The following is a 27,317-nucleotide window of genomic DNA, read 5'->3' as shown; positions in this document are numbered from 1 at the left end:
AGACCGAGGTCAGTGACCCCGCCAAGGGCTGCTTTCCTTTTAAGAGACACAGTCGACACAAAAGTCATTCTGTCTTCGTTCAATATTCAGTGAGAAACAAAGACAGAATGAAACTTGTGTCGACTTGTGTCGACTGTGTCCCCTAAAAGGAAAGCAGCCAAGGTCGCGCGTCCGAGTCAGTGACCCAACGTGATTGGTCAATTTCACGAGATCTGCGAATTGCGTTTGCATCTTGCGTTTAATGTGGAACGGGCTTTAGTCATATGATCGAACACGACTGATCTTCGTGAGTTCGGTTCGTGCTATGCACGGCGGGTCGTTGGCGGGTCGTTCCTGACATCTGGCGAAGGTAGTTGCATTATAGACATAGTTGTGATTATTTTTTCCGTTAAGATTTGTTAGCGTAGCCTGGCGTATAAATACTTTTAATAACAAAGACGTATATGTCTTGTAATGTAGATATTGGCATTGTTATGTACGACGGGCATAAATTTGCAATCTTTTTTTATTAAGTTAATTTGACCATTAATTGTGCGGTAAAATTTTGTTTGTTACATAATAAAGTGTAATTGGTATTGATAGTGTAACTTTGCGAGATGTTGAGATTACCGGTTGTGCGAGCGACGAGCCTGGCAAGTGGCAGGTTTTGCGCTATTAGTTTTCATACAACGTCCAGAAAGTCGCAACAACAGCAAGAATTGGTCGAGCTTTTTATCGATGACAAACCCGTACAAGTTCCACCTGGGACAACAGTCTTACAGGTTTGTTATTAATCTAGTTTTATATTCTCTTTTTATTGTTAGTTTTCTCTATACTGCTTTTTGTTGTAGAATTTGTTTCGTTAGATAATTTTTATAATATAAATAAATGTAATATAGTATGTAACTAAAAGACGTTCTCTCCGTCGATATATACATATGTAACATTTGACTTTGAAACATGTTAATATATTCAGGTAAATAATTTTTCAGGCTGCTGCAAAGTTAGGAATTGAAATACCGAGGTTCTGTTATCACGAACGTCTTGCTGTAGCTGGAAATTGCAGAATGTGTCTTGTTGAAGTAGAAAAAGCAGTCAGAGTATGTAACTTAAGTAAAGACATTGACACATTAAGCGCGGAGTCAGTCCCCGGGGACTGACAGTGAACTTTCCGCCATTCCCATTCTCTGTAATCCAATACTCGTCGAGTGGTCGCCGCCTGAACGGAAAGCACAGCAAAATCGGCTCTGCGCTTAACGTGTTAAAGAAATTAATAAAATGTAAAGTAATAAGATATAAAAAATTGTCTCAAATATAATTATCTTCAATCTTATTATATAGCCAGTTGCTGCTTGCGCAATGCCTGTAATGAAAGGTTGGAGAGTGAAAACTAATTCTGATGTAACACGGAGAGCACGCGAGGGTGTTATGGAGTTCTTGTTGGTCAATCATCCATTGGACTGTCCGATCTGTGACCAAGGTGGGGAATGTGATTTGCAAGATCAGAGCATGGCTTTTGGAATGGACAGAAGCAGATTCGTTGATATGTATCACTCTGGGAAAAGAGCGGTGGAGGATAAAGATCTCGGACCCTTGATTAAGACGGTCATGACTCGTTGCATACACTGCACAAGATGCATTAGATTTGCTTCGGAAGTAGCTGGCATTGATGATCTAGGAACTACAGGACGTGGCAATGATATGCAAGTATGAGATGTTTTTATTTGTACATGTGTTTGCATAATATATAATAAAATAAATTTGCAATAATTTTATCACATACACATGGCGTTAAAGGTAGGAACGTACATTGAGAAAATGTTCTTGTCGGAGCTATCTGGCAATATCATCGACCTTTGTCCCGTGGGTGCGCTAACTAGCAAACCATATGCGTTTGTCGCCCGTCCTTGGGAGACGCGTCGTACTGACAGTATTGATGTTCACGACGCTGTTGGTAGCAACATAGTCATCTCTCATAGAACTGGCGAAGTTCTGAGAATACTACCCAGAGTGAATGAGGTAAATGTTTGTAAAAAAATGTGCAATAAATAAAAAATAAATAATTTTTATATAAAAAGTATAAATTTATTGAACTCCACTAATAATTTGCGCGATATAAATTTATAGGAGGTGAATGAGGAGTGGCTTTCGGACAAAGCTCGTTTCTCGTACGACGGACTCAAAAGACAGAGACTCATCACACCAATGATGAAGATCAATGGAAAATTGCAGTCTGTTGATTGGGAGGATGCACTTATTGCTGGTACAATTAATATTAATATATTTTAATGTTTTAATAATAACGCCTATAGATTTGTGTATATTCACATACACATTTGAATGATGCGCATGTGACTAGATCATATATGTAACTTTTTATGATCGTTAGCCGCTAAACCTTTGACGAATGTGTCGGCGAACCAATGCGCAGCAATTGCCGGGAAATTGTCGGATGCGGAAGCTCTCGTCGCCATGAAGGATCTAGTTAACAAATTAGGAAGCGAGGGGCTGGCCACGGAGCAGTGCTATCCGAAAGACGGCTCGGGCATAGATCTCAGAAGTAGTTATCTTTTGAACAACACTATCGCTGCGATTGAAGACGCGGATGTCGTAGTATTAATCGGTACAAATCCGAGATACGAGGCGCCTCTAGTAAACACGCGTCTCAGGAAGGGCCATCTTCACGGTGAACAAACTGTTGCCCTTATCGGTCCGGATGTCGATTTAACTTATCAACATGAGGTTTTTGTCTTTATTGAATTTTTTTTTCTTTTTATAAGAATTTAATATTGGCGTTCTTTTTCACAAAATATGATGTTTACACGTAGTACTTGGGAGAATCTTTGGACGTGATTACAAAATTACGACACGGCTCTCATTCGTTCTGTTCTACTTTGAAAGAGGCTAAGAGACCACTTGTTATCTTGGGCGCTGATCAACTAACTCGAAAGGACGGAGCTAAAATTCTCTACGAAACGCAAGAGCTGGCAAAGGCTTTAGGAGAAAGCTCGAAGGTAACAAGTTTTAAGTCCTTTCGTGTCGTAATTTTATATGTATATATAGAACTTGTACCAACTGTTCAAAATATTTGGTTTCAGGCTCCCCAGGAATGGAAAATTTTGAACATACTGCATACGAATGCTTCTCAAGTTGCCGCCTTGGATATCGGTTACAGTTCGACCGTGGACGAGATCAAACAGCAACAACCTAAAGTCCTATTTCTTTTGGGCGCTGACGATGCGGATATTAAAAGGAACGATTTCCCAAATACATTCATTATTTATATAGGCAAGTAATATGTGATATTGACAAAAAAAAACTCGAAAATGATGAAATAATGATATATAATGTTATCACATTATATATCTGGATATCTCGATTCATATTTACAATTCTTAATTGTATCCAATTATGTTCAACTGAACGTTTGCATGAGTTCAGGAAGTCATGGTGATGCTGGAGCAGCTATTGCTGATGTTGTACTCGCCGGAGCGGCATACACCGAAAAAGTTGCAAGTTACGTTAATACAGAAGGTCGATCGCAACAGACCTGCGCGGCGATAACACCGCCCGGCTTGGCGCGTCCAGATTGGAAAATTATTCGTGCTCTTTCTGAAGTAAATATATTCACGTGACACGGCGCGTGTCTTTTCTGTTGCAATGATAACAAATAAGTAATCGTTTTGTTACAGATAGCTAATGTTACCTTGCCCTACGACAATTTAAACGAACTTAGGTCTAGGCTTGAAGAAATTGCACCGCATCTAGTACGGTATGGTGATGTCGAACAGGCTAATTATTTTACACAAGCTCTGGAAATAGCCAAGGTTTGTATCGCATTTCTATGTTTTTTCCTCCAATCTTTTATAGTTTTCAGAGTAGATTTGATAAATCTTAATTTCTTGAAACTTGGATCGCAAAGGAATGTTAAATATGAAAATATCACATTGTCCTTGTACAAGTTCTTATATTGTTGTTTTATGCTATGTACATTCAGCAACAGTCCGGTGGATCATTTTTATCGGATCCCGTAGACGTCAAACAAAAGACGTTAGATCAGTTCTTTATGACCGATGTAGTATCACGAGCGTCTCGAACCATGGCGAAGTGCGTTCAAGCGGTCATGAAGCAGCAACAAAGCGTAGCATAAACTATCCAACGTTTCTTATCGGGAAGAAACTCCCTCATCCGCTAGTTATCCGATAATACTGGCTGAACATCGCGTCACTTTCGCAGCTGATGGTGAACAAAATGTTATTTACAGTAACATTACACAAAAAACTGTATTCGTAAAATATAAATCTATATATTAAATTGTATGAAGAATAGGGTACACAGTTGTAATGCCGCTGTCCTATTAATTGTACAATTGAAATTAGTAGAATAAAATTATATGTATATATAAATTATTTAAATTAAAATATATACCATTTATTTATAGGGAATAATATCTTAAATAAATTTGTATACTGTGTACGGATATTAAATTTATATTAAATTATTTTGAACTTTTTTTTTTTTTTTTTTAAGGAATGTTTGCGACAACAGTTTTGCTCTCTTACTACAAAGACGAGCACACATTTGTACATATATATTTTATAATTTTACATTATGTAGGACACAAAGTGAAATTTGAATGGAAAACGATGTACAAAGGATGTGTAGGAAACGCGCGTGTGCGTTCGTGTGCGTGGGTGCGCGCGCGCACTGAGTGTAATTCATTTACTCTTTTATCTCTGGAATGGCACCAATTAGATTTCTTCAGTTGCTCGATTCCGGCTGGTCATCTGTATCAACTTCACCTGAACTTTCGTCGGATTCAATCTTAAAAAAAAAAAAAAAAAAAAAAANAAAANAAANAAAANAAAAAATGAAAATGGAGTTTTATTCGCTGAACAAAATATTTCGACGTGAATTTTATTCTCATACCTTATTTCCTAATTCGATTAATCTTTCTTTGTACAACATAATTTTATTATCTTGATCTGTTAAGAGTTCCAGAAGATCTTCCTGATCCTTTTTTAGTTTTTCGAGCTCGTCCGTCTTTAATTTCAATTCGTGCTCTAATTTCGATTCTTTTTCGCTGTTATTTTCTTTGTGCTCTTGTATTATCCGCGAATATTCCGCTAAACGACCTTCCAAGTCTGCAACCATTGTTTTGTACGTTTGCAATTCCTTTTCTAAATCTACATTATTGTTGGTGGAAACAACGGCTTCCTTTCCGTCTTTTATATTCGCTTGCGCAGCTCTAAGTACTAAATTTTGATCTCGTAGATGGCTGACGGTCGATCGAAGTTCCTGCACTTGAGCCTGTAACCATTAAATATTAAAACTTAACATTGAAAGGTACATTCTGTACTTTTTTTATATTTTTAAAAGCAACTTTTTTAATATAATACCTCAAGTTCTTGTTTTTCTTTTGCGAGAGATTCGTTAGCTTGCGTTAATCTTTGAATTTGCATGTCCTGCTCTCTTATAAGGTCCTTATACTGCGAAACTAACGTGTTGTCTGACAAACTCATCATAGACAATTGATTTTTGTTTTGATGTTCGTTGTTAGCATCTATCACCGATTTTATTATGACACCTAAAAAAATTTTTCAAACAGTTTATTTGATTTAATTAAAAGAACATTGCACGTTGTCTTAAATTCTTGAACACTATTAACGTAAAAACATAAATGTAAATACCTTCTAAACTCTTCAGCAGTCTGCAAAATTCGTGATCCAATAAAAGTTCAGACGGATTTTTGGCCGAGGGTTGCGGATGTTTCAGCGTACGGGAGTATATCTCGTGTTTGGCGATGCCACCGATCGCATCCTGAAATCTTTCCAGGCCTATTCTGTTCTCGATTAAACTGCATACTTTTTCCTGTGAGCAAATATGAATAAATTAATTTATCGCACATGTGCAACTTCTGTTTCTTCTTCGAAATAAAGATGTCGGTTATCTATACCTTGGTATAAGTAGGCACGCTATCGTCGTTGAAGTGCACGCAAATTCCGATCAGCAATGCGCACATGCTCTGCAATAAGATTTCCTGTAGATCGTCGTTGTTCTCTTGCGACGACAGAAGAGCCGTCAAATATGCCACCGAGGAGTCGATAGCCAGAAACGATTTGACCGCGAGCGAACAGTACGAAGTCCATCGACAGAGCAAAATCAGCAGTCCCAATTTGCATTGCGTCTTGTTACCCTGTTGCAGCAACATAACGCACTGCTGCATGAGCGTTACTGGTGGATTTCCGATGTTGGTCGCGAGAAGCACTTTCAACAACTGCTCTTTCTGACTTATGTTCTCGATCAAGGCGTGAGACAGCGCCACAGCGGAGAACCAATTCGATAGAGAATCCGTAGAAAACAACCCACCGCACAGTAATTGTCCTGACAAGAAGAACGTGAGATAAATTTACATTAACGCAATCAGAATTTGGAATTTTTTTTTATGGGAGAAAATATGAAACATAATGCGAAAAGAGAACTTAACGAACCTGTAGTTAGCGATGGTGCCTCGTTACTTTGCGGCAATAAAGTCTGTATTAACTGCGTCTGTCCCACTTCGTTTTTATAAAGAAAACATTGGAAACAATATAATACTGAACACCTGAGGATAAAGGGTTGCTTTTCGTTCACCATGGACATCAATAGGACGACGATAGCTGGTCTGAAACATGCTTACTTGTTAATTCGTAAGTCACTTTGATCACTCCGTACAAAAGAAAATAATTAACACACATATTCAAGTTATACCTTGGAGGAATGGTCGGTGCTAGGACACTCGCCAAAAATTCTTGATTACTTGCATTTCCTCGTATCACTTCCGCTACAGTGTTGATGGTTTCCGTTAACACGTCCGCGGGCACACCGCTCGCCATCAGTATGTCGCACAACGCTTGCAACAATCCGCATGCTCTCATAGTTCGTTGGCAAGCCGCGACTGCCTTTTCATGTGCAATCAGGTCAAGCGGTAATGAGTGAAAAATCAAGTATACAAAAACATGTTGCAGAAATATTTTGCGACATTTTTTGTGTGTGCGATAGTTTTTTTCTCTCTACAATGGCTGCGTTCAGCAGAACTCAGCGCTTGGCAAGCGCTTTGCGCTTATTGTCTGTGATTGGCCTTTTCTTGTAAATCTAACAAAACTATGAGAGTACAAGCCAATGGCAAGTAATAATAGCAAAGCGCTTGCTAAGCGCTAAGTTCTGCTGAACGCAACCAATAATTTAGAAACATCGTTATTATTTTTACTTCACCTGAGCAGGAGCGCTTGGTGCTACCAACGCTCGCACAACTTGCACCATGCAGTGAATGTTAGCAACCTTCTGCGGACTCCAGCCGCCGAAATTACTGTCTTCTATTTCGGCAGGTATTTGAAACATCGGAGTCAGTCTCTGTATATAAGTACCTATATATATATATATACATATATATATACATATATATATGTATCGTAATGCGTGAAAATTATCGCAGAAATATATAGAATTGAAATGAACGCAGTTCATCCGAAATATGATTAAAGAGAGACCTTCATACCTTCTTTGAAGAAGTTTTGATTACTGATGTTTCCCTTGAGAAGATTCAACATAAGCGAGAGACAATCTTGCACCACAATACCGCCATCAGAATTACCCTCTTGCTGGATGACATCGAATAAACGATCGAACGCGTTTTCAAACGCTACTATTTTCTGTATGTTTGCATTACCTTTGGTCAATTGGGTAAGTAGCATCACAACCTGAAATAAAAAAACATAACATAATTAAAAGCAAGAAAGACTTGGAATGCAATTGTAACAAAATTAATAAAATTATAAATTATTTTTGCATGAAAATAAAATTGGTTTAACGTACTTCGTTGCGTATAGCTTCTCTGCTGTCATTTAGCAAGTCCATCAGTTTGGAGACTCCCATAGGACTGACCAAGATCATCTCTTGAATGTCCTTGTATCTGTTTTCCAACAAATGTTTCAGCAGCTTCACAGCTGGCCATCTAACACGAAAGTCAGATTCTTCCAAAAATGTCAATACCAACCCAACGCTCTCTGTGTGCTTAATAAATATTTCTGTGAACTGTTCTCCTATTTTGTTGTCAGAACCATGTTTATCAACTGAAAAAAATACACAAAACAATTTTATATACATATAAATTATTAATAGTAAATATATACTAAGTATATATATAACTTTGGTCAATTTTACCTTCTTCCTCAAACGTTTCGGGATATGTTATGTTGCACAGAGTGTCCAAGGCCAAGCCGATTATCTCGCAATCTGTCCTATCAATTTCCAACACTTGTCTCAACGCGTCCATTCCCTGAGCTCCTACTTCAACACGGTATGTGCGAGACAGCGCTTTGAGCGCGCGGCAGGCATCACGTCTGTCATCGAGCAAAGTGGACGACTGCAATCTGTCTACTAATTTTTCCACCTGTATTAAAGATATTTTGACAATTTCATCAGTTTCTCTTTTTTCTTGTTTTTGCCTTGAAAAACAGTTTATTTTATCAATGTAAAAGAGCAAAAATTCTGTCAAGTAACAGCAAGATATAGTTTTTTAGGTAACCTCTCGATAGAGAACAATGAGGTTCTAGCGTTTTCACTCACTGTATCGGCACCCGTGGGCTGTGTGCCGGCCGGAATGGTTCCTAAAACGGACTTCAAACTGCTCTTGAAATATTCCATTTTGATTCCGACACTCTTTCCGCGTCTGTCTGTCAATATTTTACATTTACGTCACACGTTGACATTTCGACTGCGTCGAACTGTGGATGTGGAGCGTAGCCCGTAACTTGGCTGCGTTCCGATATTTACTGCCAGTACTGCAATCTATACTTCGCGTCACATGCGCTATAGATTTTCGGTATCTTTATTGTTCATTAGATGTAAAACAAAGATAGAATGCATAATGCTGCGTTCAAGCAGACCAAGCTGCTTTAGTAGCTATCAAACGTGATTGGCTCTTACTTTTTAGAACCAAAAGTCAACGTCGAGTGTGTTGACAAGACGACAACTCACTCAATTTCTGTTCTGCTGAACGCGCGACCGATGTATTCCCATGCTTAAATAATAATTTTACTTTGTGCAGTCGTCGTTGCAAAAACCTTATAAACTTTAGTCATTTATTTATTTTTTTTCACAACTATATATATATATATATAGGTCTATAGACACATAGCTTCCTGTTCGTCGACGACGTCGTCGATTCGACGAAAAGAAACTCGAAGTGCGCGAATTTGCATTTGTGTGTTGCAGATTATTTTTTGCACCTGACAATGTACGTGTTTTCGATGTCGCCGAAGCCGTTGAGCGTTGCGATCAAAAAAAGGTAATTGATAACAAAGCGTCATATCTGACGAATTTTGAATAACCGCCAATCTCTGTGTGCACATTTACACGTCTGTTACATATGAATTTCATTTGTACATTTCGAATTGATTTTTTATCTTTTAGCTTCACTCATACGAAATACTTCAATGTCTGGCAGAGATATAATTTTTCGTCTCAACGAATACCTCCTGATCTAAAAGAAAATAAGACAAGCGTCACATCATTTCCACCGTTGACAGAACCCATCCAGAATTTGCCAAAACCTATTTACTCCACTGCAAAGGAAGAGCATCAAACGACACAAATCACAGTTTTGCCAAATGGGTTGAAAGTGGCGTCAGAGAATCGTTTCGGACAATTCTGCACCATAGGTGGTAAGTTCAATTAATTAGGAATTTGTGTGTCAGAGTTGTTATCATTTGAATCTTTGTGCAAAAAGTAATGCATTTATCTTGATTTTCAGTTCTTATTGATTCTGGCCCGCGATACGAAGTGGCATATCCCAATGGCATCTCTCACTTTCTTGAAAAGTTAGCATTTGGTGTAAGAATCTTTTTATATTGTTACAAAAATATGTATAGTATGTAACAAATAACTTAAATATTATTGTAATTTAGCTGATATATATGTATATATATTTTTCATCAGTGATTGTTGAGAATTTATCGATATTTTATATGTAGCCACTTTATTGACACATAAAACTCTTGTTACAGTCTACAAATATGTATGACAGCAAAGATAAAATAATGCTGGCATTAGAGAAACACGGTGGTATATGCGATTGCCAAGCATCTCGTGATACATTTGTCTATGCAGCGTCAGCAGAACGTCGAGGTTTGGACATAGTAACCCAAGTTCTTAGTGACATTGTCTTACGACCTAAAATTACAGAGGAAGAAGTAGGGCATAATGTTTACTATAATAAAAAGAAATACTTATACGCATCAATCGCGAGTTAAATGATGTATGTCAGAGTGATGTGTTTGTATCTAGGTACGAATTGCCAGGCAAACGGTGCAATTTGAGTTAGAATCTTTACACACTAGGCCGGAACAAGAACCTATTTTGATGGACATGATTCACGCTGTGAGTTCGAGATGACAAAAAGAACAATTGTGTTTTGATAGAAATTTATATAAAAATATATTTTATTGTTAAAAAACACTTGTATTTTTTTTTTAAGGCTGCGTACAGATACAATACTCTAGGCTTGCCTAAGATCTGTCCAGAAGAAAATATTGAGAAGATCAACAGGAAGACACTGCACACGTATCTGAAGCATCATTACGTGCCGAGCAGGATGGTAGTCGCCGGAGTTGGCGTTGAACACGACGATTTGGTTCACGCCGTTAACAAGTAAGAGCCGTACAACTTTTTCGTAAACAGTAACAAATAACTTAGAAATAATTTAAATATCTTTTGAAATTAAGTTGATTGCTTTTTAGTATTATGTTTTAAGAAAGAAGTATATTTTTGCCATCCGCGCGATAATGTTATTTTCGATGTATAGATATTTCGTAGATCAGAAGCCTATCTGGGAGGAGCAAACTGATCTTGTTCTATCAAACAACGAGAATACCGTCGATAGATCTATCGCGCAATACACCGGAGGAATTGTCATGGTACAATTATTCATACATAAAAATAAGACATTCAAACTTATATTTTTTTTTATAGAATATTTTACAGATGATCCTCTTCTGTTTGTAAAACAGGAAGAATGTAATGTTCCTATTTACGCGGGACCCAGTGGTCTGCCCGAACTATCACATGTTGTCGTAGGATTGGAAGGCTGTTCCCATCAGGATCCGGATTTTGTCGCTATGTGCGTCTTAAATATGATGATGGGCGGTGGTGGTAGTTTCAGCGCCGGTGGACCCGGAAAAGGCATGTACACGCGTTTATACACCAATGTATTGAACAGGTAAAATTATATATTACAACACTGCTGAGACAGCAGTACAATCAAACGATTATGAATAAACTTATTCACCAAAACTTTGTTTCACGCGAATACGAAACTCTCGACACCACCAGGTATCATTGGTTGTACAGTGCGACCGCGTACTATCACTCGTACGCTGACACCGGTTTGTTTTGCATTCACGCCTCGTGCACACCATCTTATGTGAAAGACATGGTGGAAGTAATTGTGCACGAGATGGTCGCCATGGCACGAGGAGTCTCGGATACCGAATTAGCGGTAAACATTTGTTTCGTATTATTGAATTAATTGTCTCGTATATTTTTACATGTGTGTGTGTGTGTGTGTGTGTAAAATTATATAATTGCTGAGATACGCGTGAAGAGAATATCCTATGTTTACTACACTTTTTGACGTGGTTCAATCAACGGTTACATTCTAAATATTTGATATTTTTTATTCAGAGAGCGAAGAAGCAATTGCAGTCAATGCTGCTCATGAATCTGGAGCAGCGGCCCGTTGTTTTCGAAGATATCGGTAGACAAGTTCTGGCGACCGGTTCGAGGAAACGACCGGAATACTTTATGCAAGCTATTGGTAGATAGCAAAGCTTTTTTTTTTTTTTCAATTTAAAAAAAAAACAAAAATTTTCTGATCAGCGACAACTGTTTGATGATTGCAGAAGCAATATCTAAAGAGGACATCAACAGAGTGGCGCGGCGATTGCTGAAGGCGCCGCCTTGTGTGGCCGCACGCGGAGAAATCAAATCCGTACCGTCTATCGCCGACATCTCCACCGGCTTGCTCGATGCGCAAGGTCGGTTACCCGGTTCTCGCAACAGACTATCACTTTTTCGTTAAAGTCATAAACCAAGTATTTAGACCGTTTTCTTATCTTAAATAAAAATGTCGTTTAACTATATTCGACTATGGAAGTACTAATTGTGACAACTTTGTAACTGACTGAATTAAACTGTGTAATTAATAGAATCAAATTAATTGAAAGGATGAAGTGATTACGAAGTTTTTAAACGTTTTAACATGTCGTCGTGTTAATACGCGAACTGTAATATATACTAAAAGAGTAATGATATAGATTTATGATTTTTTGAATTAGAGCTTGTGTGATATAAATTATCTTCTATTTACTGTTATCTTGATTTTGTGTACATAATACGAGGATAATTTATACAAGTTATAAAAGAAGACTCAGAAATATCGAAATAATTCATATCTTATATTTTTACTGTTCAACAGCACAAGAGAAAGTAAAAACTGTGCCGGAAGCGTAACACGCGAGTAACAAGATTGAGATTTAAGTTAAATTTGCACAGCGATATTAGATTCCATATTGAACGAAGTGTTTGTTATCGAATTCATCCTACGATCTCTAGCAATAGTCCGTCAACAAAAACTGTTTATAATCTGTTATAAATAATACTAATAATAGTGTATAAAGTTTATATAAATTATACAAATATATATGGGTGTAGTTTTCTTTATTCTTGATTGATTCTACATGCAAATGATGTATGCATAAATTACAAGATAGATGCAATGTAATATAAGGTTACGCTTCAGCTTCTTCCAAAGTCTTCAAAAAGGAAGACTTCTTTTAACACACGGTTCTTTCTGATGCAGATAATTTGTGTGTGGCTCCACTTTTTCTTGACAGGCTCCTTTTTTCTCGTGATATTGTGTATCGGATCAGCACAAATTTTTTACGAGCTTCCTTGTAGATGTTTTTGACCTGTTAAAAAAATCATTCTCCGCGTTATTTCAACATCTGATCTATATTTGTTTAAACATGTTTAATAATAATTATATATATATATATATATATATATATAGATAAATATATAATCAGTGTAACAGTGGTTTTTTTTTTTATAAATGCATTGAAATCAGCATTTAGAAATCGGCACTAAACCAGTGAGAATTGCTGTTGTCCAACGTGGGCACTGCGTAAACTCGAGTAATTTATGCAGTAATTTTAAGTTGGACGTGCGTGAATCAAAATAAATACATTATGTTGAATCAAAGCGATTGCTTACGCCAGTAGCAGATACCGTTATTGATGTACATCAAGAACTCTTAAAAGCTTCGAAATCATCTTCCTCAAAGTTGTTACGTAATTTGCGACACGTTGACCGAATTTGTGCTGACTGTGCACGTCAGCGTTAAACGATTTTGCTGTCTAGAAATCCTTTGATGCTGCGCAAAAATCATTAATATCATACACAACGTGACAAGTATACATTATAGTTTGATTTATTGAACAAATTATATATGAAAAAAAAAAAAATAACCTACCATTGTGTTACAATTGAGTCGAAACTCGTTACAACAAATTCACTGCAACCTGCTACGAGTCGGTCGGGTCAAGAAGAAAGAGAAAAGAGAATGACGACAGTTTAGTTAGGTTGCTCTTTTGGCTCAGTGGACCTATAAAGCCAGTCCATACGCCATTCTATAGAGCCATCTACAATAAGATATTAGTAATAAATCAGAAGTCAGAAGCAAGAAATTGATCAATCACAGCCAAATCACAGAAAAATAATCGATTGTGATTAGTCAATTATACATTTAAAAACAAATTTTATTTGATTCGCGTACCAAAAAAATGTACGGTGTAAACTAGGCCAATGTGGACGCGACCTACGATCGCGCGATCGTTGCAAGCACCTGGTGGAACTTGCTCGAAGTAGATTAAAAAAAATCTTAAAAGGCGACCGCAGTATTAAACCGTGTGTACGTGTTGATAATTTTAGTGGATAATTGTGGTAGGATGGAAAAATTAAACATAGAAATTTTTATACAACTAAAATCGTGCTGCAATAGACTGATAGAAAATCCAAGTAAAGAATATGCAAGTAAAGTTGCAAAAGTAGTAAGTGACATTCCAAATGAAATCGTGCAAGACTTGTCATATTATTGTTTATTTCCCATTGTCACTTTATTACAAAATAATAAAGTAAGGTAAAGTATATATTATTTATGTTTTTTTACATACTATTTTTGTGTGTGTGTAAAGATATTGGTTGTGTAACACATGTTTTTATATACTTTTCTTAACTCATATGCTTATTGCTTGTCATTGTACTTTATAGCATAACTGTAAGAGAGGAACTAGTGAGAACTATGAGAGTTATACTAGAAAAAATTAGAATTACAAATCTGAAGCAGTTTTTTCAGATTTACGGATCTCTTCTGATTCAAATTTATGACAAGAGTCAGACAAATCAAGGTATGTGAATGGATTTTTATAGTAATAAAGTCTTGTTTCTTTATTTATTTTGCTTTAAAGATGATTATGGTATTTGTTATATGTCTAAATTTTTGTTTTAGTAATTATAGCTCACGAAGAACTCAAGGAAGAAGTTTGTTTATGCATTAAATATCTTGTTCATCAAAGTTATACTGATTTAATAGAACAACTGTATACCAAAGAAAATATATTGAAGCTCGGTCAAGCAATATTGTTTTGCTTGACAATGGCAAGAACTGAAAAATCATCTACTGTGAGGTAAATGAAAAATATTCTGAATAGTTTACATTAGTTATTTGTAGTATATATTCTACTATGTATGTACGTATATATTTATGTATTTGTTGATATTATTGCTGGTAGACTAGCAGCAATAGATGCGATAATGGCTCTGTGTCAAATAGATGACCAAATAGACAAATTGGATGTTGTCATGCAGGAACAGGTAGCAGACACTGTCATGGCTTTTTTGCCGGGTATTGTTAGTGGATTACAGGAAATAGCAATTGGGGGAAGTGATATTCAAAATCATAAAATTACAATGGTAATAAGTCTGTTTTTTTTTTTTTTTTTAAGTATGATCGCTTTTGAACATATACCAACAAAAACAGTTTACTTAAACATAGCTAATTTGTATATTAATCACAACATTTATATAGATGGCGCTTCGAGCATGGGGAAGAGTTATATCACTTGTGATGTGTGATAAAGTAGAAGAAAAGGAAGACTCTGTATTATCCGTAGAAGCATTTGTGAAAAAGTGCCGCAATTTGCCCACAGACACTTTACACACTTTGAATAATGAAAAATGTGATATCAAACATAATTTACAAGGAGCCACGAGGAATAATGAGTGGTTTAAAGCAGTGGCTGTTAAACTCGGTATTTGCATAGACATGTTGGGCAAGGTCAAAAGTCATTCGCATCACAAAGTTCGGAGAGAACTGGTTGAAAGTATCGGTCTTATACTTAAAACTTGTCCGAGGTAATGCGTTATCTTTTGCACTTTTTTTCGTGTGTTTGCGTGGTCGATAATGCAGCGTAAATAATAAATAAATATTTTTCACAGAAATATGAAGCCGAATGTTACGACATTAATAGATCATTTGATATCTTTGTCCGAGGATGAATCTGCAGAAGTTAGGGAAACAGCGAGCAACGTTCTGCGTATTGTAAATGAAAATTTGTTGCAAAATTACGATATGAGATCGTTAATTGATTCGTTGGAAGATAAATTTTATGACTTTCTCACAAGGTTTCCCACTCTCATTAGACGATCAGGTGAGATGATTTCTACTTCTCTTTTTTTAATTACAAAGTATATCTCTCTTATGAAAAAAGTATATCTCGGAGACGGAAATATGTACGATTATTGAACGCAACTATAAACTTACAACTTACGTTGTTTTATTATTTTAGACGACAGTGAACAATTAGCTTTCTTGAATCAGTTTGCTGGTTACCTGAGATTGCTTGGCAAGCAAAGATTGCCTCATATCATGAGGTCACAGGCTCATACACGAAGATTGCTCTTAGCCATTGTGTATGTTATGACAATAGATTCGAGCAACGTGTCCCTTTTACAAACGACGAACGTGAAAGATCTGGACGATCCGGCGTATTTTTACGGCTCGGACTCATGGAGACAGTTCAAGTTCATCAGAAACAGTTTGTGTAAAGAGAAACTCGTCGCGACATGCAAGTTGCTCGGACAATTAGGAGACTTTAGGATACTGGTGGATATTATTCTCGAACTTTTGTTGGACGCGTCACAACATACGAAAGAATTAATTTTGTTACTTAACTGGATTTTTGGTAATAACACACAAACTACACGTGTATTTAAAAAAAAAAAAAAAAAAAAAGTGAAATATTGCAACAAATTTTTATTACAGATTTTACAGTTTTTATTGTTCCAGATTCTGACGAAGATAAATCTGTCTCGTATTTATACAAGGAAATCGTAGACTATTATATAACGGAGGAAGTGTGGTATTCGCCAATAGAAGTGACCGAAAACACATCCTTGACACAGGCACAAAGTAACATCGTGAAGTGTTGCCTTTTGACGGAAGGACTGGGTCGCATAGCGGAAATATTGCAATGTGACTACGATAGATATCTTTTGAAAACTTTGTATTTGATTTTAGAACGAACAGGTGTGACACTGCTTACGTTTCGAGTTTTCGAATAATTTCTACGATAAAATTGAGAAAATTTTTCCAAATGATTTTCAGGTAGCGGAAACGGTTTGATTAGTTATATCGGGGTGCGCACCCTCGAAAATATCGCGAAGGCGCAGCGGTACAAAACGATCGGCGATCTGTTGCGCGCGAACATCGATTATTTTTCTTACCACATCGTAATGAAGTTACGCCGAATACGCGATAATCCGAACGTGCTTGACGTTGTGAGAGTCGTTATCATGTACAGCAAATTGGACTTTTTGCCGTATTTGAAGGGAATCGTAGAGGATGTGCTCAATCAACTGAGTGTGATTCCTTGTCAACAAAAAGACACTTACTCGTTCTTAAGAATATTTCATACATTTGTTGTGTGTATAAAAATGTTAGCGAGACCCGAGGATACCAAAGCGACGAAGAAAGAAGATGTAACCGCCAATAATCCTTCTGAAGCAATTGTTCATTCTTTGTTAGAATTTTACGCAAAGAAAACCCGCGAGAAGATGGAGAACGATTACGAAGACACAGAAACAAACGCAGATGTATCGAATATCGAGATATCAGAAGAGGAGACAAAAAAAGAAACGGAAGGAGATTTTTTCATTCCTGATGCAGAAGGTATATTACTGAAAACATAAATTTATATATTATCCATTTTAACAAATTGTAGTATACATGAACAGATTTATGTGAATTGTGAAATAAATTCGCAATTTTTTCCACACAAAAATTCTAGACACGAAAGATAAGAAATTACCAACCCAGGTAAAGATAATAGTCGAAATATTGAAGTCTTGTTTGAACTTTGTACCTCTGAAGGATGTGCAAAAGTCATTGTTGGCGATGGGAACGCTTCAAGAAGGTCTACCGATGCTGATCGAGTGGGAAGATGAGCTGTTGCCTCTGGTGCATCAACTGTGGCATCCGCTGGTCGATAGGTTCAAAGACGAAAACGTTCTTGTAATCCATCGCGCGTGGCAACTTCTGCACGTACTCGCCGACGTATCGAACGACTTTATCCGAAGTAGAACTCTAAAGTACTTCTCTGCACATATATAGTTAGAACATTATTAAAGAACAAACGATCATCGAATATGATTACATTACATTGGTAATTCGCAGACAGGTATGGCCACCGATATCGAAGTTCCTGAAGGAATCTTCTAAGAAGAGTCTAAACAAACGTTCCACAGATGTATACAAATTCACACAAACGTATAAATTGCAATACGAGTTGCTGTCCACATTGGGAGTAATCGCGCGACTCTTGAAACTTTACGAGCGAGATCTGTGGGAGATATTGAATATTACACATTTCTATCTTAATGCACGTCAAAACGTTAAGTTACAGGTGTGTAAAGCAGTTTTGAAACTATAACGATTTATATATATATATACATGTATATAATCGTAGTGTATATATTTATGTACACAGTTTGTAAATTTGTTTTATTTATTGCTAGGCATGCTGTGTAAAATTATACAAAGATATTGCCGATTATCACGGAGACATTGTATGGGTGAAATGTCTCAGCATCTGGAGTTCTAAAGTCGCACCAATACCAACCGACATAACGTTTGACATAAAAACTCTACTGGTATGTCAGGAGTCGATTGTGCAAAAAAATGCTCTTATAATTTTTTTTCAATTGATGTTATTTTATTCTTTTTTTTTTTTTTTATACAGAACACAAATGTTCAATCGAACGAATATTGCAGAAACGTTAAGGAAATCATCAAATACATCCAAGAAAAAGACTCGCACTGTTAAATAAACGTGTTCTAAACATCGTAGCTAATTTCTAAATTATTTTTCAGAGAACTCATAATATTATTAAAACATTTGTAACAGTGAATGTGTGTGTATTAATTTTTCATAAGTTACGCAATTAACATTGTTTCGACAATCATTAAAAACTCTATTTGCAAAAACAGTATACAAGATATTCTTGAAATAATACTACGGGTATGTACGCGCGTATGTGTACAACAGTGCATACATATCTTACATACAATACGAAACTAGAAGATTACAGGTACACAAAAGAAAATGCAAATTGTACTTCTCTAAGTTACATTACGTTGCGAGAAGAAACTTCATGAACAATTAGTACACTTTGTAAATTAAATTATTTGATACGCTATCACATAGTTTTTCTGAATATTACGTGTGTGTGCGTGTGTAGTATATATTTTCTCACATATTTTCTGTAGTTTTATATACAATTAACAATTCAGTATACTCACTGTCAAACGGTCTAATTTTTTATCGTACATTGATTTAGCACACACCTTAAAACATCCAAAAAGATTCTATGTCGCGCACGCACGTAACACGTAATGTATATAAAGAGGCCAAATATAATAGTTTATATGTTTCCTTAGGATGTGAAATCTGAGAGATGTTTAAGTAAGATGTAAAGTGTAAGCGTTCACTTTGTATTTTAAAATTAGATATTTATAAAATAGTATTTTACAAATTTAATTCTCTTAACAAAAATTCTCGTCTATGAAAGTGAACAGATTCATTATAAATTAGTACACGATTCTAGAAAACATCGGACCGTGACATCATTTCCACGCTTGCTTTTGAGCCTTTTGCGATGCCAACTTTTTGGTGACGTACGAAGAGATCAACAACGCCGCAAGTACTATCACAATGAGGAAATAATCAAAGTCCTCTTTCAGAACGTCGAACGTCTTCGATGGTGCCACTCTCGTATAAAACAGATCTGTTAACAACAACGGTTAATTGTTTCACTTGCGCGTATATAGTCATCAGATGTGTTTCGAAAATTAGACGTATATTGTACTCACCAAGACCGTATACAAAAACTAAGCAAGTACTTTCAAGGCCACTAGGACTAGTACGAACACCTGTAACCCTGGAGATACTTTGATTGTAATTAATGATAGCGTCCGTATGGATCGGAATCTCAGGCATGTATGGTATCACTCCTTCCTCTCGCATTTCGGGATTGGTAGGCCGTCGTGGATCGACTAACATCCACGGCAACTCTAATATCCCGCCATTGGCTAAAGCAACTGGTGCAAAACGAAAATAAAATGATTGTGTAAGTATATAGCTCAAATAAAATTTATAAAGAGATGAAATCAAATGTTTTTTTCTAAATTATTCCACATGATGTTTTCACGTACCTATTATATGCTTGCTTGTTATACCCTTTTCGGTAATAGTTTCTTGCATATGTTCTATAGATGCCGGGAAAATAAAAGCTTGTCTCTCTACAATTGGCAATTTCGTCGTTGCCAAGGACGAGAATACTAAAACGCGCGAAAGATCAATTAAACTAAATTAAATAATCGAATCAAAGTAACTAGTAACAGTTGTCATGTATACCTGTTGTGTTACTTTGATTCTTTCCTTCGTAGAGTTCCAGCGTCGCAATTTCCGTTCTACGTCCCTTCTCGTTGAAATAACTGTATACTAACCAATTTTCCGAATGTACAATATGAATCGGACTACGTACTCTTTTGTGCGTAATAGAAAAAATTATAGCTCCGGACACTACATCCAAAAGATACAAATTAAGCGTATCTGCAAATAAATTTTTTTTTCTTCACAAATAGTATCGATTGACAAAGTGGTATTACCGTTACGTCGTAATACCGATAGGTGCGCGTTTAATTAACGAGATACTTACTTTTATGGGCAAGTCCAATACCTTCCGTTACTACAGCCACTAAATTGGGATTAATATACTTGTACAATACCGATCTGTCGCTTAACACTCTCCCTTGAGAGTGGACACGTTCTATCGGGTTCTTCGTTGCGACTTGCGTTATTTTCTGATTTTTCGGCGACAACAATAACTCCCATACTTTGTGAGCGATCAGTTCCTACATTGATTATGAAACAATGATTATCCGTTGAATAAGGCTAAGGTCGATAAATATACATTCGTATATGGTAACAAACCTGAGTCGTGCTGTACGAAAGAGAGAAGCCGGATAGTATTCCTGTTGTCTGATCAGCGGTGAAGAGATACGTGCTCTTCCCCAATAAAGCCGCGACCTCGGTGGCGCTGTCGGGGTAAACATGAACCTTGTCCCTTGCGTCAAGAATGAGGATACCGCGCAGGAAATCGTCGGTCGTTAAATGCAGCAACATAGACTGTTTTATCCTGTAGCCGAGTTTTACCAAACCGTCCAACGGTTGACCGGTGATTGGGTTGAAAATAAACACGACACCCTCTCCGGTTTCCTGTATCAACGGGTTAAGAGTATTTATATTAAACATAAAATAATACTCGCGCGAAAGCAAGTATCACGTCGCTAAATATAATGCGCGAATATGCATACTTTGTCTTCGGCTAATAAAGCGCATTGAGGTGGATGAGGAAAGTGTCTACTGCCTCTTTGAACGTACAGGATCATCGTGTTGGACAGTTTTGTAAAACCACGAATATTGGGCAGCCTGAGTTGCCAAATAATTTCACCTTTTCTGGTCTCGATACCGTACAACTGAAAACGGAATATAAATGATTTACTTTTATTTTATTATGTAACGCGACTTCTTTTGTACATATATGTATAAAAAATATACATTACCTTTCCAGCGGATGTAACGGCTATAATCATTTTGTGCAAACCAAACTTGTCCCGCACAAGATCGACACGTTGGCTGAATTGTTGGGGCACCAAATCCAGGATTGTTTGAAAGAATGCTCTGGCCTGGTGCATCTGCGAAGTGATCCTTCGAAGGAACATACTTAGCACATCCCCTTCAAAAAAGCAGCAATTGCTTGAATTAGAAAACAAAGCGCGTGTATATCTCTGTAAATAAAATTACACTATTAAAATCGGTAAATTGAACGATTTACAAACTACCCAGGAGGATAGAAAAAATATCAAAGAGGGAAGATATTATTGAGAGAAATAATAACGGGGTATACAGCGTGTGTGCTGCCATTGTCGAGTCATATACTACGTTACATGGAATTTTCATAACCAAATCTCAATACTTCGCTACATAAAAAAAAAAACGCGCGACAACTTTTTGTAAAGTTTTTCATGCAGGAGTTGCTGTTTTCTATTCCGTAACTTTGTAATATAGCTACAAAATGAAGAAGCTGGTAATCAATCGTCATATCAACAAAAACCGTCACACTGTTTATGTAACAATTTTACTACACACATTCAAACTCAATATCAACGAATATTCTCAATATGATATTGTATTTCTTGCTGTAGAAAATTCATACATGTGTGTGAAAAAGTCATGCAAACGTTAGTTCTTAAATAGCTATGAAACAAAAAAAACTTGCATCAAAACCAATTTTCCCGCTTCGCTACTTACATGAAATGTCTACATCAATACCTGTCAGCAGCCATTCACAAAAGAGAGTTAATTAATATTAACTTAATAGATAGGTTGATGATTATTAGAAGTTGATTTGTACGGATGAATAATATCGCTTTTTGAGAACGTTAATTAAAAAACGATCAAGCTCCTCAATATTTTTCATAAATGTAATATGTATGCAACTTTTAACACTTGGAAAAACATATTAATATAATTTTTAACACACGAATAACGATATATATGTCGCAACAAATAAGTTGAAAAAAAAAAGTTAATAAAATTAATAGCTAATAAATGACTGTTACTCGATAAAAAAAACGATATACAAAATGTAAGCCTATAGGATTTAAAAAAAATACATTTCTATATAAATGAATGAGATAAGATTTTTTTTATGTTGTGTTACTCGCGCAAACGAATTTACTTACTCTCTTTCTGATCGAATTCCGTTTCAATCGCTTGATCTCTGTCGGACATGGGTAGCTCTATAATCTCAACGGCCACGATGCTGGCGAGCGCCTCTTCTCTCAGCCACATCAACTTATCGTGTTGTAGCAGCGCGACGCTGTGATCCTGTGAGGACAACAAGTGACGACATGTCACTCCTTTCGCTTGACGCGAGCAAATAGATGCCATTATGGTCGGCGATTGTATGGAAACGTGAGTCAGGCTGACAGACAGATCGGCCAGAGGTACGGACGACAAGAGATCCATAGCCGTTATTTCCATCTTCTGTAAAATAAGAGAAAAAATGATCGCGCGCACTCTCTAACGGACTTTTTCGCGATAAAGAGAAACGTTTCTTAAATATTTACTCCATTCTTGTACGTTGTTTCCAAAAGTACTTTCTCGTTGTCAATAGAAACAACGTAAAGTGTCGCGTCGCCAGCGATATCTCTCTGTATCGGAGTCGGAAGCTTTCCGATTACTAAAATCCGCTTTCTCTGATCGTATTCGGCGTTAATGGCAATCACAGGCTCTTCCCCGAGCACGGACTCCAGTTTGAACGGTCCCTGCGCCCCAGCTCCAAATATCGTATTTATCGTAATCGACTGTGGCTGCGCGTTAGTGTCGAATAGATGTACCAAGAACACCACGGCCAAAGAACTATCCCCTTTTAAACACGCTAAATACGGAGCTGCCAAAACACACCTAGACAAAATAGAATACAATAATTTTGACAATATTGCAAGAGATAACGTTAAAAATAAAGATATAAAAATGATGTTAAAACTTCTCGACACTTGAACGTCAAGTTTGACTTGAAGACCGCGGCAATATCGAGAAGCCTTAAGATGAAACAACTATGAGATTTGTATCTAAAGATCGCTTACTCTGTTTCTTGACTTATAAATGGCGCGGAAACCCGTCGAGATTTCAATTTTTCTCCGGTTTTACTATCGTAAGACGTCACTTCAATTCCGCTATTATAAATAGGTAATATGTGATGTACCGTTCCATCTTTTATGTGCCATTTGACATCTTTTATTCTGAAAAGTAATAAACTTATTAATAAGCGTTAAAAGCGTCTAAAAAGAAACGATCAGCACATCAAAACATTTTGTCGTATTCTCTCGATGCAAACAACAATAATGTGAGATAGTTTACACATAAAAAACCAAGTTTGTTTTTTTTTTTTTTTTTAATACAAATACAACCAAAGTCTTGTGTAAATAAATATATTAGTTTAAGTAACTTAATTTTTAAAATAAATTATACACAAATATGTACGTGTACAAAACATATATTACTGTGCTTTTTAAATGAAAGTAAAAAAGACCTGTCGGCAGAATACAAGCCCAATGTAGAAAACGATATAAATGGAGATTCGTGTCTGTAAAAGCAATGGATCATGTTTTAATGCTTCAACAGCATTGTACATAGTTACCTTTTTTTTTTATCGGATACGTGAAATGCATGTTTTTTATTATTAAAAAGTTAAAAAAAGATAAAGAGATTTTCTGATGTAGAAAATACTTCTTACACATTATGCTTTCACTAATTTATCATTTTGTACAAACCTATCGGTATTTTGTTCAGCTATTGGCCACTCATTGAGTATGTGTCCAGTAGCCAAATCCCAAGCACGAACAATTGCAGGAACACCTCCGCTTACAGAGATCAGATCTCCGTCTGCCACACCTCCTAAAGTTCTGATGCGTCCTCCATAACCTTTCTCCAGCACCCGCCTCCATAATATTTGACCTGTATTACAGTGACAAGTGACCATTAATAATTTTCAACTTTCTTTTAACTCGTTTACAATAAATTTATATAAATATACACAAAAAGATATACAATTATGATATATATGTATATATATATTTTTATCAAGTTTCATAATGACTCAAGAATATTTTGAATTCAATATTGGTGAATGAGAGAAAATACATGAGATTATATTATATTATATAAATTCCAGAACATATTCTTCAGCAGGTTTTTACTTAATCAGAAAAACAGAGAAAGATAGTAAATTAATGCTTCATTTACCTGACTTGAGATTAAGCGCGGCAATAACGTTCTCCTCGGTGGCGACGATGATCTTCTTTGCCGTGGACACCGTGTCAAAGCTGGCAAATTTGATTTTGCCGATGTAATTTTGCTTCCTGAAACGATATTTTGCTATGCAATGCTTACAAAACATTAATCAATCTTCCTATTTCCTAGGAGGAAGTGAAGAAATGTAACGGTGAGAAGAGAGCTGGCAATGTTTAAGAAAATTCTCACTGTTAAAGAAGGAAGAAGAGAGAGAAAAAGAGAAGAGAGAGAGAGAGAGGAACAGACCAGTGTATGGGCATTGCATTATTTAAGAGTTTGCTTTCTGGAACGATTTTATTTACCAATCGAATTTGCCAACTTGATCCTCGTAGAGACACAAAGAGAGATCGAACAATCCGACGAGCACAATGAGAAGGATCTGCGCGTCGACGAGAAGCCGGTTAATGCCGCGGTGGAACGTCCACGCAGCCATGACGATGATAAGAAAAACAGCACCACAACGAGCTGAAAGAAATTTTGTATGTGTGCATGCGCGACAATAACATTTTGTTGTGTACGTACACGCGTAAGGGTTTACACATATGTATACATCTCGCGACAGCGTACCTATAACCGTCGTCGTTGTCGTCGTTATCGTCGTCTATACAATACCGTAGTTGCTGAACACCATCGACATGACCACAGCGCAATGTTGCGGATAGTTGTAGTGTGATATATCGCGATGTGCTATAAAGTATTAGTTTTTATACTTATATAACAATGTTATAAGTGTATGACATTGTCTAGTAATAATAATAGATTTCATTATTTTGTTTATAATAATTATAATTGTTGTAATTATGTTTATATGTTTACATGTAGTACATTTATATTGCAAGGAATTGAAACTCGCACCTCGCGCACCTCGCACCTGCAGTTTGCACAGCTTTCTGATTGGTTGTACCGTCATTATGCGCGGTATAACATCTTGGCTGTATTTGAAGAGCGCGCTATCAGCGCTATCGCGTCATTCTTTGGATGGATAAGGATAGGATAGGTAAAGCGCGTCTATCTGACACGTGGCGACTCAGATCAGACTTGAAACACTACCGGACACTAGTGCTTCATGTTATCGATATTTATTTAGAATGTTATAATATTCAAGTTATTTTTTACTTGACATTTTCCGTAACCTTACATTTCTAAATAAAAGAAGAAAAGACTTGTAAAAAGGACAATACAGGTGCAACGATGTCATAAATTACACTTGCGATGATTTTATTGCATTTTTTTGTTTATTTGAAAAAGTCTTCTTTAAAATACATATAAATAAAAAATAAATGCTTCCTAGTGCCATTATAGAATAGACGCAATTATTAATCATGTTACTCACATCGAAATTGTTATTATTAATATATATATATATATATATTTCGCGCTTTTATATATATATATATATGTATATATATATATGACAAACGGTATAATCCAAATTAATTTCGAGGCCACTATTTGTTACCATTTCACCACGTATCGACAGCAAAAGAGTGCATTTTTTTAAGCATAGAAAATACATGTATAAAAAACACATATTCTTATGTAGAAAATAAAATTATTTGTGTTTATTATTGCGTTATATATATATTTTAAGTATTTTGTAAATACATATATTTCAAAGCGCGCGCGCGCGTGAGAGAGAGAGAAAGAGAGAGAGAGAGAATTTAAGACGTCAAATGCTCTCTTGTGCTGTCCTCTTGTTAGTAAATAAATAATAAAATCTGGAAGTATACGAAAATAGATAAATGTGTTTATAAATTACCCATATATAATTAGTAGTTATATCCTAGCACATATACACATACATTTGTAATTTCTATAGAATTTCTATTCCGAGTTTTTTCTTTCTGCATTCTGTCTAAATTGACAATATTTAAATTCTTATATTTTTACTTTCGTATCTTTCTCTCATTTTTTTTTTTTTTTTCCATTTTTATACTTCTCTCTCTTTACTCGATCACTTAACTCAAATACTGAGATTGTACATACTTGTTGTATGCAATCTCAGAGCATCACGTTCACATACATACAAATAAACTCTTAGAAGCAGAATTGTGGTGACTAGAATATTTTTACATTTCTTACATTCATTCTTTGTATATACTTATGTGCAATAGTATTATATATAATAAAAAATGTATAGACTGTTATCTTAAAATGTAATAAGTATATATATGTATAACTTTGGTTTATAGCGTCCTTCAATAATTTTGGAATTAAAAGAAAAGATTAAAAAGTAATTTGCATCTCTTACAATTTTCATTTAAATGCACGAGTTGTAAGTAGTGCGATTAAAAATTACGTTATAGTTGTTATCTTATATTGATATTTTAATGATAAAATACAGACACCCTGTATCTATCAATATAAATTGTCTGTTAGTGATGTTACTTTTTTTTATTAATATTTATTAATTCGTTAACTAATTTTGTTTATTTCAACTTTAAAAAAACTATAAGTACGTACGTACGTGTGTATGTATATGTGTGTGTATAAATATATAAAAAACATTAAAAATCTTATACAAAAAATATATTAATTATAGTTCCGAAGACGATAAATATATTGCTGTCAATCCCCACATATATTGATATAATGCAGTATAAAAGAAACAACACAGTGAATAGTTAAAACTTTGTAAAATAAATGCACTACTTACAAAAGATGCAGTCTCTCTATATGCGTACAACGTTATTTTATGTTACATAACTGCCGTACGTTATTGTGCTACAACTAATACATTATTATACATGTGTAAATAGATTA

At 35.8% G+C, this 27,317-nt stretch overlaps 5 protein-coding genes and 1 long non-coding RNA gene across 11 annotated transcripts; 3 read left to right on the top strand and 3 right to left on the bottom strand.

Moving 5' to 3' along the window:
• Nucleotides 1–246: 246 nt before the first annotated feature.
• On the top strand, nt 247–4,388 carry LOC109860503 (NADH-ubiquinone oxidoreductase 75 kDa subunit, mitochondrial). 2 transcript variants are annotated; one of them, XM_020439620.1, is made up of 12 exons: nt 247–349; nt 583–761; nt 972–1,079; nt 1,321–1,686; nt 1,777–1,998; nt 2,107–2,242; nt 2,369–2,721; nt 2,808–2,993; nt 3,078–3,267; nt 3,421–3,596; nt 3,672–3,806; nt 3,977–4,388. In XM_020439620.1, exons 2-12 carry the CDS (start codon nt 597–599, stop codon nt 4,127–4,129), a joined length of 2,190 nt encoding a protein of 729 aa, XP_020295209.1. In that variant the 5' UTR covers nt 247–349; nt 583–596; the 3' UTR covers nt 4,130–4,388. The 2 variants fall into 2 exon arrangements, with proteins under 2 accessions (XP_020295209.1, XP_020295208.1); XM_020439619.1 differs by lacking the exon at nt 247–349 and having other exon boundaries at nt 356–761.
• Nucleotides 4,389–4,472: 84 nt separating this feature from the next.
• On the bottom strand, nt 4,473–8,756 carry LOC109860502 (general vesicular transport factor p115). The gene is made up of 12 exons (XM_020439618.1): nt 8,587–8,756; nt 8,182–8,410; nt 7,834–8,090; nt 7,517–7,718; nt 7,234–7,385; nt 6,730–6,920; nt 6,471–6,643; nt 5,936–6,363; nt 5,670–5,850; nt 5,379–5,566; nt 4,909–5,289; nt 4,473–4,803 (listed from the first exon to the last, which is right to left on the bottom strand). Exons 1-12 carry the CDS (start codon nt 8,662–8,664, stop codon nt 4,741–4,743), a joined length of 2,523 nt encoding a protein of 840 aa, XP_020295207.1. The 5' UTR covers nt 8,665–8,756; the 3' UTR covers nt 4,473–4,740.
• A 219-nt stretch (nt 8,757–8,975) lies between these two features.
• On the top strand, nt 8,976–12,718 carry LOC109860497 (mitochondrial-processing peptidase subunit alpha). 2 transcript variants are annotated; one of them, XM_020439608.1, is made up of 12 exons: nt 8,976–9,029; nt 9,235–9,307; nt 9,433–9,683; nt 9,773–9,852; nt 10,026–10,211; nt 10,306–10,398; nt 10,496–10,668; nt 10,823–10,934; nt 11,028–11,236; nt 11,350–11,515; nt 11,701–11,833; nt 11,919–12,718. In XM_020439608.1, the coding sequence occupies exons 2-12, from the start codon at nt 9,255–9,257 to the stop codon at nt 12,095–12,097; spliced, it is 1,635 nt and encodes a 544-aa protein (XP_020295197.1). In that variant the 5' UTR covers nt 8,976–9,029; nt 9,235–9,254; the 3' UTR covers nt 12,098–12,718. The 2 variants fall into 2 exon arrangements, with proteins under 2 accessions (XP_020295197.1, XP_020295196.1); XM_020439607.1 differs by having other exon boundaries at nt 8,977–9,307.
• Nucleotides 12,719–13,867, bottom strand: LOC109860498. Its single transcript, XR_002250829.1, has 4 exons — nt 13,853–13,867; nt 13,550–13,718; nt 13,291–13,450; nt 12,719–12,986 (listed from the first exon to the last, which is right to left on the bottom strand). It is a non-coding gene; the product is annotated as an uncharacterized LOC109860498 (long non-coding RNA).
• A 14-nt stretch (nt 13,868–13,881) lies between these two features.
• Nucleotides 13,882–18,492, top strand: LOC109860495 (TELO2-interacting protein 1 homolog). Of its 2 annotated transcripts, none has more exons than XM_020439601.1 (13): nt 13,882–14,215; nt 14,347–14,483; nt 14,585–14,762; nt 14,868–15,048; nt 15,164–15,489; nt 15,574–15,785; nt 15,924–16,319; nt 16,409–16,663; nt 16,742–17,305; nt 17,424–17,724; nt 17,810–18,038; nt 18,151–18,285; nt 18,375–18,492. In XM_020439601.1, exons 1-13 carry the CDS (start codon nt 14,025–14,027, stop codon nt 18,456–18,458), a joined length of 3,189 nt encoding a protein of 1,062 aa, XP_020295190.1. In that variant the 5' UTR covers nt 13,882–14,024; the 3' UTR covers nt 18,459–18,492. The 2 variants fall into 2 exon arrangements, with proteins under 2 accessions (XP_020295190.1, XP_020295191.1); XM_020439602.1 differs by having other exon boundaries at nt 13,883–14,215; nt 16,424–16,663.
• Nucleotides 18,493–18,585: 93 nt separating this feature from the next.
• Nucleotides 18,586–25,474, bottom strand: LOC109860496 (ER membrane protein complex subunit 1). Of its 3 annotated transcripts, none has more exons than XM_020439603.1 (17): nt 25,380–25,474; nt 25,122–25,241; nt 24,857–25,019; nt 24,507–24,622; nt 24,035–24,218; nt 23,348–23,503; nt 22,829–23,165; nt 22,442–22,745; nt 22,008–22,028; nt 21,260–21,432; nt 21,011–21,172; nt 20,628–20,912; nt 20,353–20,548; nt 20,049–20,246; nt 19,847–19,972; nt 19,505–19,732; nt 18,586–19,419 (listed from the first exon to the last, which is right to left on the bottom strand). In XM_020439603.1, exons 3-17 carry the CDS (start codon nt 24,985–24,987, stop codon nt 19,259–19,261), a joined length of 2,778 nt encoding a protein of 925 aa, XP_020295192.1. In that variant the 5' UTR covers nt 24,988–25,019; nt 25,122–25,241; nt 25,380–25,474; the 3' UTR covers nt 18,586–19,258. The 3 variants fall into 3 exon arrangements, with proteins under 3 accessions (XP_020295192.1, XP_020295194.1, XP_020295195.1); XM_020439605.1 differs by having other exon boundaries at nt 25,410–25,471; XM_020439606.1 differs by lacking the exon at nt 22,008–22,028.
• Nucleotides 25,475–27,317: the final 1,843 nt, after the last annotated feature.

Source organism: Pseudomyrmex gracilis, unplaced genomic scaffold (assembly GCF_002006095.1).
Source record: "Pseudomyrmex gracilis isolate BER0280 unplaced genomic scaffold, ASM200609v1 scaffold_400, whole genome shotgun sequence".
Classification (NCBI taxonomy): Eukaryota; Metazoa; Arthropoda; class Insecta; order Hymenoptera; family Formicidae; genus Pseudomyrmex; species Pseudomyrmex gracilis.
The sequence above is the reverse complement of the archived record's forward strand: the minus strand, read 5'-3'. Positions and strand labels throughout refer to the sequence as shown.

Bases quoted from the DNA above. Each gene is read 5' to 3' on its own strand.
- LOC109860503 (XM_020439620.1), top strand. From the start codon at position 597: ATGTTGAGATTACCGGTTGTGCGAGCGACGAGCCTGGCAAGTGGCAGG. The intron at 1,999-2,106 runs GTAAATGTTTGT...ATAAATTTATAG, and splicing joins TACTACCCAGAGTGAATGAG to GAGGTGAATGAGGAGTGGCT. The intron at 3,268-3,420 runs GCAAGTAATATG...GCATGAGTTCAG, and splicing joins TACATTCATTATTTATATAG to GAAGTCATGGTGATGCTGGA.
- LOC109860502 (XM_020439618.1), bottom strand. From the start codon at position 8,664: ATGGAATATTTCAAGAGCAGTTTGAAGTCCGTTTTAGGAACCATTCCG. The intron at 5,290-5,378 runs GTATTATATTAA...TAATGGTTACAG, and splicing joins AAGAAAAACAAGAACTTGAG to GCTCAAGTGCAGGAACTTCG. The intron at 4,804-4,908 runs GTATGAGAATAA...TTTTTTTTTAAG, and splicing joins TAATCGAATTAGGAAATAAG to ATTGAATCCGACGAAAGTTC.
- LOC109860497 (XM_020439608.1), top strand. From the start codon at position 9,255: ATGTACGTGTTTTCGATGTCGCCGAAGCCGTTGAGCGTTGCGATCAAA. The intron at 10,212-10,305 runs GTAGGGCATAAT...GTTTGTATCTAG, and splicing joins CTAAAATTACAGAGGAAGAA to GTACGAATTGCCAGGCAAAC. The intron at 11,834-11,918 runs GTAGATAGCAAA...TGATGATTGCAG, and splicing joins ATACTTTATGCAAGCTATTG to AAGCAATATCTAAAGAGGAC.
- LOC109860495 (XM_020439601.1), top strand. From the start codon at position 14,025: ATGGAAAAATTAAACATAGAAATTTTTATACAACTAAAATCGTGCTGC. The intron at 16,320-16,408 runs GTAATAACACAC...CAGATTTTACAG, and splicing joins GTTACTTAACTGGATTTTTG to TTTTTATTGTTCCAGATTCT. The intron at 17,725-17,809 runs GTACTTCTCTGC...GGTAATTCGCAG, and splicing joins ATCCGAAGTAGAACTCTAAA to ACAGGTATGGCCACCGATAT.
- LOC109860496 (XM_020439603.1), bottom strand. From the start codon at position 24,987: ATGGCTGCGTGGACGTTCCACCGCGGCATTAACCGGCTTCTCGTCGAC. The intron at 24,219-24,506 runs GTAAATGAAGCA...ACTGTAATACAG, and splicing joins CGCGCTTAATCTCAAGTCAG to GTCAAATATTATGGAGGCGG. The intron at 22,746-22,828 runs GTAAATATTTAA...CTTATTTTACAG, and splicing joins AAACAACGTACAAGAATGGA to AAGATGGAAATAACGGCTAT.